General features: G+C 34.6%; 1 protein-coding gene across 2 annotated transcripts; it reads right to left on the reverse strand.

The window, feature by feature from the left end:
- Positions 1–4,205: 4,205 nt before the first annotated feature.
- Positions 4,206–14,638, reverse strand: LOC125814881 (uncharacterized). Of its 2 annotated transcripts, none has more exons than XM_049494332.1 (13): positions 14,588–14,638; positions 13,004–13,334; positions 12,505–12,682; positions 12,387–12,436; positions 9,992–10,084; positions 9,824–9,912; positions 9,419–9,497; positions 9,122–9,204; positions 8,488–8,566; positions 7,722–8,406; positions 5,862–5,942; positions 5,084–5,723; positions 4,206–4,753 (listed from the first exon to the last, which is right to left on the reverse strand). In XM_049494332.1, the coding sequence occupies exons 1-13, from the start codon at positions 14,593–14,595 to the stop codon at positions 4,621–4,623; spliced, it is 2,529 nt and encodes an 842-aa protein (XP_049350289.1). In that variant the 5' UTR covers positions 14,596–14,638; the 3' UTR covers positions 4,206–4,620. The 2 variants fall into 2 exon arrangements, with proteins under 2 accessions (XP_049350289.1, XP_049350288.1); XM_049494331.1 differs by lacking the exon at positions 14,588–14,638 and adding an exon at positions 13,673–13,719.
- Positions 14,639–17,552: the final 2,914 nt, after the last annotated feature.

Below are 17,552 nucleotides of genomic sequence, written 5' to 3' on the forward strand. Positions count from 1 at the left end.
AAATTATAAGACCCAATATATGTACAAAGAGGAAAATAGGATTTAGGTAACTCAAGAACGAACAAGAAAAACTAATATAAAATAAAAAAGGGAGAAGCACAAAATTAATACAATAACTAAGAAGAATGAAGAATATAAAACCCAGTATATGTACAAAGAGGAAAATAAGATTTAGGGTTTTACATGGAAACAGAGAGATGATGCTTCAGCTACTTCTGAGGTGAATCCAGTGGCAGTTGGAGAAGACAAACCGATTAAATAGTCTCTCTCTAAATATATATTTTATTAATTTTTTCTACTTTCTTTTTCTGAATTAATGGAATAAATTTCTAAACATGAATATATTACCCAGATATATTTTTTTATGTCGAAATACATCTTGACGCAATAGATATGGTAGATATCATCTAAGATAATAAGTTAATAATAAGGTATCAAATCAAATGCGAGTTAAAGCAAAGATGTTTCTCTTTCGTTATTTTGATGGAATTTGAAAATAAAATATTTCGTTGCTAAAAGATCTTTTTATTATTGAATAATTGAAAAGATACATATGATCATCTCAAGATGATTATCCTTACATAAGCATTTTTTTGATAGGATGAATTTAAAGATAAAAAATTTTAGATCTATTTATGAGTATTTTCTCTTTGTTTAAATTATTTCACAGTTGATATTTGTGATAGGAATATCACTAATGATATCTTGGATGAACCTTAGTCAACACTGAAGTTGTTCCGAATTTTTAAAAAGACATTTTAACTTTGCGAGCGTTCTATTACCTCATAAAAGTATTGAATATCTTTGTAAAAGGACCATTTTAACCCATTTTCTCACTATGTTTATGAAACACGCAGATGGCACGCATGAATGTCTATTTTTGTTGCCAAAAACCAATTAAAAAGTGTCACGTTTCAATTGTTTTCTCTATTAATTATATACTTCATTTAAATGCATCATCTTCCCCAAAATGATAACTAATTGGCTGGTGGCTGCACTTTTGGGTATAATCTTCCTTTGGAGACATGTTGCAGGCACTCTCTAGGCTGCTTCTGGTTCTGTTCTAAATTTTGGGCTCTTGACGAGTCGACGGTATGGAAGAGATTACTAAACCAAGAGCGACTTGTTTCTACGATAAGATCAGATCCTAATATGTCATCTTCTCATGCACAGTCAATCTTTTATATAGTGACGTTCTGCATTGTCTTAAGTAATTTTCTTAGCTAATAGCTCAAATGGAGAAAATATAATTGATTTGGATACTCTTCATCCTTAAAATTCTTATATGCATTTTACGTAAGAAAAGTAAACCTTCAATTCCTTGTTTACTTAGCTAGTCCTCCAAGAATTTTGACCAACAAACGTCGAAATTGAAGCAATGATCTTCAACAATCGCTCTGGTTGAAGAAAACGAAGAGACAAACTAAGAAATGAAAAAAAAAGAGTTTTCTCTTTTTGAAACGATTTGGGTTAGTTTAATTTAAATTAAATTAATTAAAAGTGTGAGAATCACGTGCATGCTCACAGTTGAGAAAATGGGTCAAAATGGTCTTTTTACAAAGATATTTAATACTTTTGTGGGAGAATATGACGCCCGCAAAGTTAAGGTGTTTTTTTGAAAATCTAAGACAACTTCAGTGGTGTGTTTATGTTTTTGCTCTATTTTAAAATAAATTATTTGAATAGTTAGGACTATAATATCATATTTGGAAAATTGCATAGTAATATTACTTTGTTTTTTAGGATTATAATTGGAGTTGTCAATATGGGCTAGCCAACTCCATCCGAGCTAATTCATACAGGCTTTGAAATTTGACAGGTCAGGCCGAGCTAGCCCATTTTTGGTGTGGGCTAGAAAATGGTCGGTCCAACCCACAAGTACATGGGCTACGGGCTTTATCGGGCCAACCCTCTTTTCTTAAAAGTACTATTTTTATATTTTTTTAAATTAAATTATAATTTAAAAACATTATCATAAATATCGACAAGACAATATTATATGGTGTTAGTGTTACTACTTGTTAATCAAATCCACAAATAAAATTATTTTTATAATATTTATTAAGTTTGACTTCAAGTAAAAACATAAATAGCTAAATAGAAATATTAACCTAATTGTTTTCCAATGATTATAATAAAACACAAAATCTATGACAATATTTTGTAGGCTAGCCTATGTAGTGATTCCCTAGAAATTTTAGGAAGTTTTTATTTTATGTAGTACATATTTTATAAAAATAATTTGTATTTAAATTGTAATATTTCAAACTTTAAACAGATTTTGAGTTTAGACTCTTGTTATTTTTAATACCTTATTTTATTTTTATTTTTTAATTAGTTTTTATTTGGCCCACGAGACGGGCCAATCCATATTTCTCAAGCTCCACAAATCGGTATGCTTATTCAAGTCGGGCTAAAAAACTCTTTTCTTATATAGGCACCAAAAATCGGAGTCCGGCCCTATCAAATCACGGGTTAGGCTAAGCCAACCTAACAGGCCTAGACCATATTGATGACTCTAATTATAATATCATCTAATTATTTCTATTTTCCTCAAAATACATTTGACACAATAAAAACATGTTTCTCTTTATTAATGTATGTCATCCGGTGTCCGTTATTCACACTGAAGTTCGACTAATCTGAATTGTATCTGATAAGGCTCATCCGATGGTAGCGTTCCCTACAAAGGATTTTTCTTCTTTTAAAATTAATTACTAGAAAAAAAACTACAGCGAAATTCGTTGATTTTGATCTAAGATATTTGTGAAAAACGTCAATTAATATTAGATAGTAATTTATATTTGCTTAATCAATTATCAAATTATGACCAAGAGACATATCTTTCTATACTTTACAATTAGTAATTTAGTATCATTTAAATAGATAAATAATTTGATATATTTATCACGGGAGACTTTAATCAAGTGCTTCAATTTTTATGTTAATAAATTATAAATTAGAATAAATGATAGAGAACAAGTTCTTAAGACTCTTGGAATTAAATGTGTTACAGACATTACATGAGATAAGTTTTTGTACATACTTGCTGAATAGTTCGATAAATATAAATTACTTAGTAAACAAGAACTAGAGGACTATGACTATCCAAGAACTAGAAGAATTTTTAAGAACTTGTTCTCTATCATTTATTCTAATTTATAATAATATATCTTAAGATATTGTTTAATATTTAAATGGTTCGACTTTTGAAAAGTGAAACGTGATATGTATTATAAGACAAATAGATTATAACTATCCAAGAACTAGAGGAATTCATATTGGATTTTGCTCGGAAACCTGGGTAGAAAAACTTGGCTTATTTATAATTATCTTTTATCTGGTATGAGTGATATAAAAGAGCTAAAAAATTATAATTTAGAAAAAAATGAACAATGTGACATGTCATTCCATTGTGAGAGAGAATGATGTTTTTTATTGTGTCCAATATATTTTGAGGAAAATAGAAATAGTTGGGTGGTATTATAGTTCTAAAATGATAATCGCTTACTTAAATAACATTATTCACCATTAACAGTGAAAAAATAATGACCACAACATTACTTACGCAATATTATGATACTAAAATACAAATTTATGCCCCATAGGAAAATATTTATTATTTTGATTTCAACAATATTTTTGACCGCTTATATAATATTTATAGTGTCGAAGGACAAAAATTAAAGAACACTCTAAAATGATAACATATAGGCGTACGTCTACTTGTGTATAGATAAATAAACCACAATTTAAATTTCACAGATATCTGAACCTATGTGATCAAATTGTACTAGAAAACAACTTTACGATAGTTTTATATTCATCTAAAATATTTTAGAATTTTGATATTGTAATAATCAATTCAAAACAAATAATTATTTTTTAAAATATAAATTTGACATTTCACACATGAATTTAGAATATCCTAAAAAAGTGTGAAAACAACATGAGCAAAAGAGGTATAATTTGAAGTGATCGTGAATAGAGTTGCAACTTGAATATGCAAAAGAAAAGACTTGTTTTATCCCTTGGCCAAATTGCTAAAACTAACACATAAAAATAACAGTACTAATTCCTCATTTTTGACAGGTATCTAGATTGTATCTAGAAATATAATATAATGATTTTTTAAGTTATATATAGATTATATCTGAAATATTTCAGTCAATTCTTATTAAACGGAGCTCAACTGGCTATTCTATATTATAGTATGATAATGTCTTCTACCCTGAGTTACAACCAGTAGGAGCAGAGCTTTCTAATCTCTAGAAAATTCACATTAAAACTGCAAATCCAGCAAAGATTAATCTAAAGTACCACAAAATGGCTCAAAAACAATGTTCAACCTCTAACCAGAAAAGAGAATTTGCACACCGGGAAACGAAAGGTAACAATAAAACAGAACCAACCAACGCCTTATATATAAGTCTGGTAAAAATGACAGCAAACTTGCAGCAAACACACGATGCAATGTGCAGTAACTTGAAATTTTGACCTGCAACGATCAGTACTTCCTTTGAGCCCACCAAAAAAGAACAACTCTGGGAATCAGCAGTTGCTCATGCTCTTGGCATTCAAAGTTGCAACATATGCTGCAGCTAATAACCAATTTAGCAGTCAACGTTTTTGCTTCTGAGATACAAAACGTATGCCTTGCTTTCCAAGTTCCACGTTCTTCTTCTTCCCATCATCAAAAGCAACAGACACAACAGGTGAGCCTTCAAAAACTTCTACAACTGTCCCTATATGCCTGGAAAAGAAAATGAATTGAAAGGTCAAACTAGCAAACCTCAAAGAAAGTGTGGTTCAGATTTATATGAATGCTTTGCTATACAATTTGATATAAAAGAACCAGCAAGGGAGTCACGCTAGTTAAAAGCTCAAATGAAAATTGTAACTACACATAATGTTTCCTTTTCTTTATCCTACTATATCCTTGTGTCCAAATGCAATTCACTTGCTCTACTGATTGCTTTTTTCACATTGCTATCATGATTAATAATCCAGAATATCACAGCACGCATTTCCATTAAAGTTGCATAAATTTTAAGTATAGTAGTCAGCTTGGCAATAAGCTTACCAGGTTTTATCAGACGAATGATGAACTTCCACTCTCTTTCCTTTTGCATCTTTTCCCAACTTCTGCAGTATCCAGTTAGCATCCAAGAACTCATCCATTGTATTGTCTTCATACTGCTGTGATAAATTATCATCAGCCATGGTTGATGATTTTTCTCCAAAGGCTGGTGCTCTCTTTCTTTTAGACCTCTGGCCCTTAACCATGCTTTTATCCTCCTCTCCTGGAGAAGCCCAGGCATTTTGACTTTCATGGCAAGGATTCTTGAACTTGAGCTTTAGGAGAGGTTTTGGATCCTTTCTCGCTGAATTTGATACTGAAGGTGTGCTATTTTTCTCGTCATTCAGGCCATCACAAGAAGCGGGCCCAGCTTTGGCATATTTTACAGAAGCCAATTTATTGTCCCTTGTAGCAGGAGCTTCAACTCCAGCCCTTGTAATAACACTACCGTCATTGCTTCTTTTTCCTAATATACCAAAAGTCTTGAGCGGAGGATAAGGTCCAGATCCATCGGCTAATTTTCCACCAACTTTGGCAGGGAAATTAGTACCTTCTGAGCTAACTTTCTTGATCTTCATTAAGTTGCTTTCTTTACCCCCATGATTTTGACCCTTTATTTGGCCCATATGATTCACCTTATGTCCTTCAGACACAGAAATGAGAGCCAAAAGAAAAGTTATTAATAAAACAATAAAAGTATGCTTCTAAAAGCAACAAATACAATATTATCTTCTTTGCCCACCCCCAACATAGAAAGTAAACAATTTACAACACGTCTTACCTTTTCCACCACCAAGTTTATCTGCAGTGTCATTCTTTTCCGAGTTCTCATTCTCTCTCAGCTGAACTAGATCCTCACTACCTGATTAACAAGGAATTATATCAAAGATATTTTTTTATTAGGTAAATAATTTTATGAGTGTTGGGTAAATCTCCCATATAAAAGAGGTATACCAAAAAGTAGAGAATCTACACCATATAAGAACTAGCATAGAGTATTGAGGCTAATAACTTGATCTCATGAGATAATGCTGCCTTGACCAAGCAATTAGACATTGAATTGAAAGAATTTTAGGGAACAACAGATGGACGAGCGAATCCAGAAATCGAATTTGAAAAACAAATAGGAAACAACAGAAGTCACCTACCTGTTTCGACAGTGAGCACATCTGTTTACATATTAAACCAAATTTCCTAAAATTTCTAAGGGTGTGTGTATGGGTGGGGGTGGAAGTGTTAACATCAGAAAACAATAATAATATGCAGCATGAACTTTAATAACTTTAGGTTATATAACTTTTAATCTTTAGTGGGTAATTAGCAGCTTTCCGAACTCTTCAGCTGCAAGTATTCACACAGAGGAAAGAATCTCAACTAATGTAGCATATAAAATAGAGAAGGAACACCATAGCAGAAAAAGAATTGGAGAATTTTATCAAGTACAGAACAGATCTTCCATTCCCAGACCAAAGAAAACCAAATATACATGTCATGTTACCTTTATTGTACTACATATATATATATATTTATATATAAAGAGTTCTATAAAGAGAACCCTCTGGTTTATGCTAGAGTGCATCAATTAAGACGTCAAATTCAGCGTTCTGAGGAAGGGAAGAAGTCTGTGAGTAAGATGTACATAAGTGCTACTCCTTTAAGATTTGTCAAGATCATTAAAAGAAAAAAGTTTAAAGGCTTACATTTTTACCATTTTTTAATAAATGAGTAGCATTGTTATGTCAAACTTTGAGGACGGGACTTAAAATCCCCATTTACTTTACTTTCACAAGAATTTTCCACTTAAGTCATGAAGAAGCAAAAAAAAAAAAAAAAAAGAACAAACATCATTTCACATGATTACCAAAGCACACAGTCCTCATGTGCCAAATAGGCAATCAATTCACCAGGGTAAGGAGAAGAAATATGCAGCATAAGTTTATATCCATGCTAGTTTTTTATCTACAACAAAATGCATTCAAGAACGTACATTAGAGATACTTTTGACTTCTACTCAAAAAGCAACCCAAGAATAACAGCACTTTATGATATTCCTTAGCCAACTTATATGTTTTTTCTTTATAACCAAGTATATTAGAGATCCTTGTGACTTCTACAAACAAACAGCAACCCAAGAATCACGGTATTTTATGATATTCCTTAGCCATCTAATAACAAAGATATCCTTGATGGCCAGTGACATAAGGTTCAAAACTGTAGGGATAATGAGCACGCCCATCTACCCTTCTTCACTTAAATATCAGGCTTTTGTCGGCGGTTGGGTTTGAACCCGCAACATGTGCTTAATCCATAAATCACACAATGCGTCCTTACCACTTAAAGCCCAAGGGAAACTTATATATGAAGTCCTTACCAAACACAGATGAAAATCTCCAAGAATTAAAAAATGCACAGAGGAAAACTATACATCTTTCTCACTGGCGGAACGTTTTGTCTGGATGAGATAACAATTTAGAAAACCATAGCTTTTGTGACATAAGTGATGCAAGCTAGTAGAAAAGCATATTTACAGTCATCAAATTCCATGGAGAAGCCATGCCATAGTGTTTATAAACAAGATTCATCCAAGTAAGAAAACGAAAAGAAAGAGGAACCTGAAGACAACATATAGAAAAAAATTTACCATTTGAAGTAGTCAATTCTTGTTCTTTCTGACAGCTTGAAGCATCGGACTTCGGGGAACCTGCTATGTTTTTATTCCGTGAGCCCAAATGTATAACAAGCTTTGACCCCTTAGAGGTCTTTGGCATGCTTGTTTGAATTCCAACATCATCCTCATCCAAAAGCTGAGGCTTGATACCTTTCATTTGGACTGTCCTCTTACCCATGTTTCCAGTAACCTCATCTATGAATTTGTGCTTTATGACCCCTGCCTGATTAATTGAACATGTACCTTCTGTAAAGCTACCAACAGGAGAAGAAAAGCTTTCCAGTTCCCCATAAGCCTGCAATTCTTCATTCTGGACATCACCAACACTATATCCACCTGATGGAGCATCCGGATGTCCTTCCTTGTGTCCAGTTAACCCCTTCTTTTTACCAGATTTCTTGTAAGAAGATTTCTTTCCATATTCCTTGCTCTTTTTGGGAGATTTGTCAACTAAACCTTTACAAGAAAACTTCAAAGATCGGCCGTGTTCATTTTTTACTACAGGAGTACCATCTTCATCGTCTGAAAAGGATGAAATAGAAAATATTTCATCTTCAACTGGCAATCCAGCTCCTGCCCTCAAACTTGCAATTAAATCCCTATCAGCTACATCTCTCCTCCTCCAAAGCTCCTGAACAGCATCCTCAAGATTTCTCCCCTGAGAACATTAATATAAAACTATTAGGATAGAGTTCTAGTTTAACTTTTCTTGTGAAATAAATCACAGCCATAAACACACCTGATAACTATTTCCGCGGCATGTTGGACATGCATACGGCAAATTTCCATCCACTTGAAACTGCAAATATTTTTCATCACTGCAAAGCAAATACCCATTTTCAAATTAGAACTTCCAATGGAGTCCCTCTTTCAAAGCTTCACTGAAAGTACAATCAAGGTTACATAATTTAACAGCTTTATATCGCATGAATGACATGAGAACAAATTGGCAAACTACAACGATGTCAGGATATTTATATAGTGATGGGAAGAAGAGGAGCTTTCTGGAAATTAGAACTAGCGCCCTGTCAACTGACTCGACTCTTAACAAGGCAGAATGCAGCATAAACTGCAGTCCCCAAAATGCCATTCAGTTATTCAATGAAACAATAATAGTCAGTGGGGAATGAGGAGACTATTCTAGGGAACACTCTTTACATTTTAACATAGAAAAATTTGCTGCAAGAACACCACAAAAGGCATAGGATGCTGTCAATAATAAATTTGTGATATTTAATTCCAGAACAGAAAAGTCTAACCTAATGCACATCCATATTTGCTCCCGTGTTAAGAAATAAAATTGCACTTCATGAGAAAGGCACCAAAGCAAAACCAATTAATAAATTTTCTTAAAAGCAATATCTAAGATAAACCTGATGCCATCACATTGGCAGTGCACCCAGCGCTGGCAAATGTCACAGCAGACCATAGGTGTTGATTCAGAATCTCTATAGACCTGCATTACAAAAAACAATTAATTCCATTCCCCATAGACATATGAGAAGAAAAACACTCAGTTGCTTTGGAAAGGCAATGAAAGCAAAAGGCATCACGTAATACTAGCAGACAAATTATCAACTCCACATTAGTAAATCACCATAGTACAAAGAACCTCATTGTAAAATTAAACAAAGAGAAGCTCAGATAACAAAAACCGCCATAATACCTACCTTCAAACAAACAGGACAGTAGTTTCCCTTCTCAAATAATCTTCCACAGGAATCACAACAAGTGTATCCTAAAAACCACCTGTCATAGATCAAGATACCAATGGTTCAGAGGCCATAGAATATGCAATGCCATAAATGATTTTCATAGGATCTGCAAAGCCTTAATAATTTACATAGGATATGCAATGCCTTAAATGATTTCCATACATCAGAAATATAACTTAAACCAAATGGAACTCCTACATGAGGCTCCTCTGTAAAGATACAGAAAAAACAACATAGAAAAGTACATGAATAAGCATTTTAACTAAAATGAAGTTAATTAGAGTGTTCAATTAACATTTATAGCAAAACTTGAATCCAAGAGAATGTCCCACTAGCTGTTTATGGCCCCATACTACATACCTCTTGCTCAGTCCGTTTCCTGGAACATTAGAACTACAGCTGTGACACTTTGTGTGTTTGGGGCATAAATAAGGCCCACTGCTAACGCTCTGCACATCCCAAAAACAACTTAGTATAATCTACTTTTATCATTATACAAAACTAAAAGAGTAAGTCTTGAGAATCCACCTTGTGTGGAGGCTGCATACAGTAACAGTGATAAGCTGCATCACACCTTTTGCAAAACATGAACTTGTTTGGATCTCCAGTTCTTTGACAGCCCTACACCAAACAAGGAGCATACATACAGTCAGTATATAATGAGCAATATAGTGAGCATAAGAACATGAGTTGAACAATAACAGACATCAAATAGCCAAAAATACAATAATCATATGAGAATGATCCAGAATGCATGTTCAATTATCAAACGGAAGAGTTGCTTTATGCAAAATAATTTTTTTGAAAAGAAAAAGAGCAGCACATAGTTTCATTTATAATCCTACTCGATAGGGACACTTCTTCACCCGCTTCCTTACACATGTAACACCAACTGACGCAAACAACGCGCACCTTCCTCGGCACCCTTGAGATCCGTATTGCTATATGGAAAAGGTCATCTCCTCCTTAACCAATAGTTTCTCATAAAAGGACTTCACAGAGAACATCCCATTATTTCCAAACCCCACCTCCAAACATTGGAATCAAAGAACATTCCATTGTTTCCAAACCCCACCTCCAAACATCGAAATAATCAACCGGATTGACTTGTCTATGTAGTAAGGCAAGGATTCTGTATATCCTTAAAATTTCTTGTGCTTTTTCTTCTTCAAAGATAACACTTTCCTTGTATGCAAGTTCCCATCTTCAACTGCTGCTGATTTAGAGCTTCTTTTTCAACTTTATGTATAGTTACTACAGCAATTTAATATTAAACTGAATGCTGCAAAATAATTGTTCTTATAGTTGATTAATTCTTGTTGTAGTCAATTTATTGAGAATCCTAAATCAATGCTGCTATTGACCATCATTATTCTGTGACCTTGTTAAAATTTATATTCATTCTATTTCAGTTTAGGTATTGAGTCTATATACAGTCATTATTGTATAACAGGTACTGAAAATAATAATGTTAATTGCTATTTGATCTTATAAGTACTAAATTCATATATTTAGGTTATTTCATATGTTTGATGAATCGTTCGCTGCTTCTTGCTCTTTTTGCAATTTTCAGTTTTTGAAGTACTTATCGAATCCTACCTATCCCAACCTACAAGGCTATTTCTCTATCCCCCAAGCAACTTCCATAGTAAAACCTAGATGCAAGTCTCGTGGTACCAGGGAGGGAGTAGCAAAGGAAGGGATAAAGGATAAAGGCTGGTTGGTTATAGCATCTTGTTTGATTTGGTTTGGTTACCCATTGGTTAGACGGATTAAACTACCTCATTCCAAACAATCTGAAGGTTAAATTTGAAACAAAAATTAAAATAGAAGTCTTCCTTAAAAAAAAAAACTAAAATTGAAGTCACCAAAGAACACAAGGAAAAAAGCACAAAAGACCCCGAAAAAGAAAGCTGGAGAAACAGAGGGGGAACAACAAAACCAAAATCTAATCTGATTCTGCAACAAACTTGCAAACTTAACATGACAAACTTTACACCACAAAAAGTGAAACATGGAAGTAATGGAACTATAGTGACTTATTTCACACAAAATGACTTCTTTTTAACTAACCGTGGCGCATGACCAGCTTGCACGCACTGCAACAAAATTCCCTTAGGTACCTTCCACCAGCACACTTACCAGGTAACTCTGTCAAACAACCCAAGAAATCATCTAGTGTCATTAAATAACTTCTTACAACCAGGTTTTGGGGTTCCAACGTGGGCTTATCATTATAAGCTATTATGGCTTGCAGCTTATTTGGCTTTGAATAGTGCTTATCTGAGTTGGGTCTACTTGATCTAGCGGAACATAGTCTTTCCTGTTTCTTACAGAACAAAAGGTAGTTGATATGGCAAGTGTATGATTAGTAACTAATGGGTTTGCATATAAGTGGGGCCATGAGTCAAATTTTCCTCCATTGACTGTCATACCCCGTACAGGCATACACATATGGAGGGATCCATTTAAGAGCATAGGCTTAAAAGCAATATCTTGTTTTTCAATTGACTGTCCATGCGGACACATAGAGATGTTGAAAAAACCTCTTTCCATAGTATTGACATCAACCTTAGTCAGGATCTCTTTTTTTAACCAATGTACCTTACCCAAAATTTGTGGGTCAAAACTGACATGGGTGACCTCTCATAGGGCTAGGCAGTAGGCTAGAACCTAAAATGCCTACATTACATATGGCTACCAAAGAAAATTAAGGCATCAGTTGATATCTCCGATTAATTTGTTATTTCCATTTTGTTAGGTAATAAAAGTCAATGTCTTGTCGAATTAGCTTTGACCTTCTCATTCACAAAAAAAAAAAAAAGTAAGCAACTCACCGTACAATTGCCATGTTTTGGGCAGCTATTAAAAAGTAAAACCAACTATGTTTCATTATATTTTTTAAATGAATCAAAAGTTTTACCTCACAAAGCCGGCATGAGGGACATGTCCATGAGCTCCAATGGAAGAGATCTGTAGGAAAGGGGATATTGGCAAAAGTACAACACTAAAAACTGACAAATTGTGGCCTATGAGAGTACCTCTATGTTGACCCCACGCTTTCAAGCAGCTTCGGTGATACTTCTTCCCACAACATTTGCATGACATCAATTTCCTTGCACTTTCACCTCCTTCATTTTCACCGGAAAAGCATAGCCTACACATCACTTTGACATTCAATAGACCCTGTTCTTCTCCACCAACATCTTTCATGGAGCCCTGAGGGAAGATATTTATTTGTAAATAAAAAGATTGAATACTATCATGTAACAATTTATGATTCCAGCTCCCAGCCTCCATACCCCCAAGAGAAAAAGAAATGAATAACAATATAATGAGCAATGAAAAGGGGTTATTACAAGTTCAGTAACAGTGCACCTTTAGAATACAAAAATTCTGCTGGTGAGTGACAACATCTATTCAGTTGAATGTGAGGAACGACAAAAGAAACATCCCAACCATTATTTAGATTTTAAATCCAAATGACTTCTACATTCAAATTCATGAAAATCTATGTTTTTTAGAACTGTGGTTCCTAACCTCCACATCTCCAGACTCAAATCGTCTAGCAAAATCCTCAGCCGCCATAGATGCAGCAGCAGCTTTCTTCTGCAACGCAGCGCGCTTAGTCTGAGCTGAAGCAATAGCAGATGCCTCCTCACCATCCCCGCCGCTTCCACCACTCCCATCACCTACAGGCACCTGTGGGGGCGGAGCAACATTAAGCTTGGGCACCTTAACCTGAATTGTGGCAGGTTGTTTGGCCTTAAGACCCCATGGGTCCTTGATAAACTCCTCAAGTCTAGTCACATCTTTGAAGAACTCATTTTTACCCTTTGGAAACCCATGTGGGCAGAAGCAGATCTTTCGGCTGCACCAAAAAATACCAAAACACTCAATTGGGTCAGAAATTCAAAAGAAAACAACAAAACACAAACCCAAGAAACCAATTTCACATCCATCGATAAAGAAAGAAAAAGAGAAAGCTAACAGATCCTCCCGCTACACCAAAAAATCACCAAAACCCACATCCAAAAACGGTCGATGAGTCATAAAAACCCCACTAAACCACTTAAAACCATAAAACAAAGAAACCCATTTGCCTAGATAACAGAGAGTAGCGAGAAGAGTGATAAAAAAAGAGAGAAAATAAACAAAATTATAAATAAATAACTCAAAAATAAAAGAATGTTGAAAAGAATGTAGTACCAGGTGATTGGGCAAGCTGTGTGAAAGGCCATACGAGAGATAAAGATTTTTGTGTATGAGGAATTTTGGGAGAAATCCCTTTGGGGGAAGAGAGAGAGAGAGAGAGAGGAGGGGGTGTGACTTATGAGAGTTTGGGGGTAAAGAGGTTTGTTTATAGGTGAGGCAAAATTCACATTTGGCCCATCGAAGTTTTCAAAATGTTGATAGAATCCATGATTGTTTGTATAGAAGTGTAAAAAGGTCAAAAATTCAAAAAAGGAAAAAGTTTTAATAGGAGAAGAGAAAGTTCCAGAAAAATACATATGGTCATTGTGAGTAGATTTTCATGATTTATTTTGACCATAAAATTTGATCCGATTTAGAAAATCTGGTTGTTAAATATTTTCAAGTTCCCACCAATTTTTGGGCTTTTTGGGACATGGCTAATACTACGAGTTAAGTGGTCATGAATTTGCTTCTAGTTCATAGTGACAAATTATTGTCAGTTCACTAAGATCTACTTGAAAATCCAAGCAGTTACAAGGTTAGCAAAGACCGGCTTGGAAATATATTATAAAGAAACTAACGGAGTTCAATTTTGATGATTTTCTTGAATCACGCCGGAACAAAAAAATGGAGTTGTAATCCACAAGACGAGAGAAAGGAACAAGTACAAATCAAAAGATTGATCATTGAAGAATTGAATTTTGATCTCATTTCCTGTGAGGAACGGAAAGTTTGAAGAGCTTACATAGTTCATTGTACAAGTCATGATCATCAAGTCCAATTGTGCATTTGACACTCACGGGAACATTTGTATTTGCAGCAATTACGCACATGGCCTCAGCAACAAACTTTCCTTGTAGAAGTTGTGCATATATCAGAGTAACTATACAGAAATAATATATTTGATGTATCAAGCAAACAAATCTGAACCTTTGCATCAAGCATGAGGCACACACAAAAACACCCGTGTCCAGCTACTCCGGGGTTATGACATCTGCAAACTGTTATATAATAGAGAAAAAGTGTCAGTTATGGGTCTGAATAAAAGCTAGAAACCTATATTTTAGATAGAAAAAGCATAACAAACTTAAAATTAATTTCATCATAGCCATATGGAATTGCCAGTTTTGTAAATTTGGTCAAGTTCTCCAAATTATTTCCCTCAATTTGAAGCATTACACCATATGCAAAGAACCTATCCTGGTATATTAGAAAAATCACATAAATGTCAGATCTCACTACACGATATTAACACACAAGCATGAGTCAGTGACAAGCTGCTCTTAAAAGGTCCAAGCCGCAAGCGCAATAACATATCAGTACAAGACAATTCCTTTTGGAGATCTACCCAGGTTACAAAAATATATCATCTAGGTCCCCTTCTTTGCCACGTATGTTACACCAAAGAAATTAATATTCTTTTCTAGGAAACCATCTAACTGGGAGAAGGGTCTTAGTGCAGGGAAATGAAAATGACCAACCAATTTGGTTGACTCAACCCCTTGAAAGACAACCCAAAGATTCTATAGTTATAGAAATATAAACAATATGATTCATCGAATTAGTAAATCAAATACAAGTGTCAGGTGCCATCTATAGAAGTGTTAACTGTAAGCTTCTCTCTGTAGAAGGTCAGTTTACATCATGTAGAAAGTAGACATATAACCACAGCGACATACATACAATATTTCCTTTTATCATAAAATTGGGTCTAGCAGCAAGAGGATCGAGATCAAAGAAAGTAACTTTTTGACTATTTGTAATGATTTGTAATGACCTTGAAGTTCATTTTTGTAATTTTTTTGGAAAATTATCATTTGACCTCTCTCGATGTAACACATCGGAACTTGGAAAAAGGAGGAAAATAATTTTTTGAACTGAAGTCTGGTTTACGGGTCCCATCTACGGACCGTAGGAGCTTTTACGGGCCGTAGATGGCCACCGTAGGAAGTAGGTAAAGTAATTTTCTAAAATCAAGTCCCAGTAACCTTTTTACGGTTCACCAGGACGGTCTGTCAACCATTGTATGAGTCGTAGGTAGGTCTCGTAGGTGAGTCCCAGACTTGGTGAAATTTTAAGGGGTAAAGTTGGTTTATACGGTTGGCATGTACGGATCGTAGGAAGACCTACGAGTTGTACATGGGTTCTGTCAAAAGTTAATCCAAAATAATTTTCATATGGACGGTAGGTGAGGCTAGGCAGTTATTTTTAAAGGGCTTTTGGGTCTTTCCTAAATGATTTAACCTAGAACTATGTCGTTTTACCTACTATCCTAAGCCCTATATAAACGTTTTAACCCCCAAATTTACCCATTTCAACTCATTCTCCTAAATTCCCTAAGCTTGACCAAATTCATCATCCCAATTCTCTCAAGTCTAAAGAGGAAGAAGAAGAGTTAGGGTTCCATTCAAGTCTCCAAATTCTCCATTTTCTTGAGCTTAAAGGATCAAGGTATGTGTGTGAATTCACCCATGGAGTCCTTTCCTCCATGGGGTCCCTAAGGATTTCAACTTCTCCACTAAATTTCCAATTGATCAAATTAGGGTTTCAATTCAATGAATGTTAGTTTCATTCAATTATGATTAGTTAAGTCTTCTAATGTATTATTTGATGTTAATCTATGATATTTAGTTGAAATTGCATTTATCCATGCCTAATTTAGGCTTTCAACCATGATCCCATGATGAACCTATGAACTATGAATTATGAATTTATGAAGATATGCATGTTTTCATAAAGTTATTGTAAATGAATTGTGATGCTTTGAAAGGAAAGTATTGATGTTATTGTGAAAGGATTTCTCACTTACTGTGATGATCATGATTGTGAAAGGTATTTCTCACAATTGAATTCACATTGGTGAAAGGTTTTCTCATTTATGTTGAATTATGTTTAAGGAGTTATTCTATGTTTTGATCTTAAAAGTTGTGGATTGGTCTTGATCATTGTCTTTCCTATGTTAAAATGATATTTGACTTTTATCCATTCCGTTGGGATTTAGACTTAGCACCGAGAGGGCTTTGAGGTGGAGGCTCAAATAGGGTAGTCCCTAGTAGCAACCTCTGGTCCCAAACTACGTGCCCCCGTAGGATTGGCTTAAATGACCTAGCTAGTGGATTCATTTAAGCAAATGATGATATGTACGGATTTTACCTTGGCAAGTAGTTTGCCCTTCTTTCGGTATGAGGGATATACTGAATTCCATGATATAGCTCTCATGGTCTTATTGTTGGTTAAAGCTAATATCCCACAAAATGACTGTGTTTTCTTCAAAGTTTTTCCCATGTCCTTTATGTTGTTAATATACTTGACCATGCTTTCATGGTTTTCATGCCATCTCTTCTTTAAAGTTTTTAAATGTCCCATTATGATCATGCCTACTCGTTTAAGTTACTTATGTTATCATGCCTATGTTCATGCATATTGCCTCATACTTAGTACATTCCATGTACTAATGCATACTTGTGCCTACATTGTTTCACTAATGTAGGGTACATTCTATGTTTTCTTCAAAGCTTTTCCCATGTCCTTTATGTTAATATACTTGACCATGCTTTCATGATTTTCATGCCATCTCTTCTTTAAAGCTTTTAAATGTCCCATTATGATCATGCCTACTCGTTTTAAGTTACTTATGTTATCATGCCTATGTTCATGCATATTGCCTCATACTTAGTACATTCCATGTACTAACGCATACTTGTGCCTACATTGTTTCACTATTGTAGGGTCCAACGCTCCTATCTCCCATACTCACGGCTAGTGATCCTTCATAAACTTTGAAGATTGTTAAGTCCTCATGTTCAGAGGACCGAGACTATTTTATTGCTTTATGTCATTTCCATTTTAGATTTTGTATGTGATGTATGGGTAACGTCTCAATCACTTTCCTTAT

The sequence above is a fragment of the Solanum verrucosum genome, unplaced genomic scaffold, assembly GCF_900185275.1.
Source record: "Solanum verrucosum unplaced genomic scaffold, falcon-dt-bn FXZP01000034.1, whole genome shotgun sequence".
Classification (NCBI taxonomy): domain Eukaryota; kingdom Viridiplantae; phylum Streptophyta; class Magnoliopsida; order Solanales; family Solanaceae; genus Solanum; species Solanum verrucosum.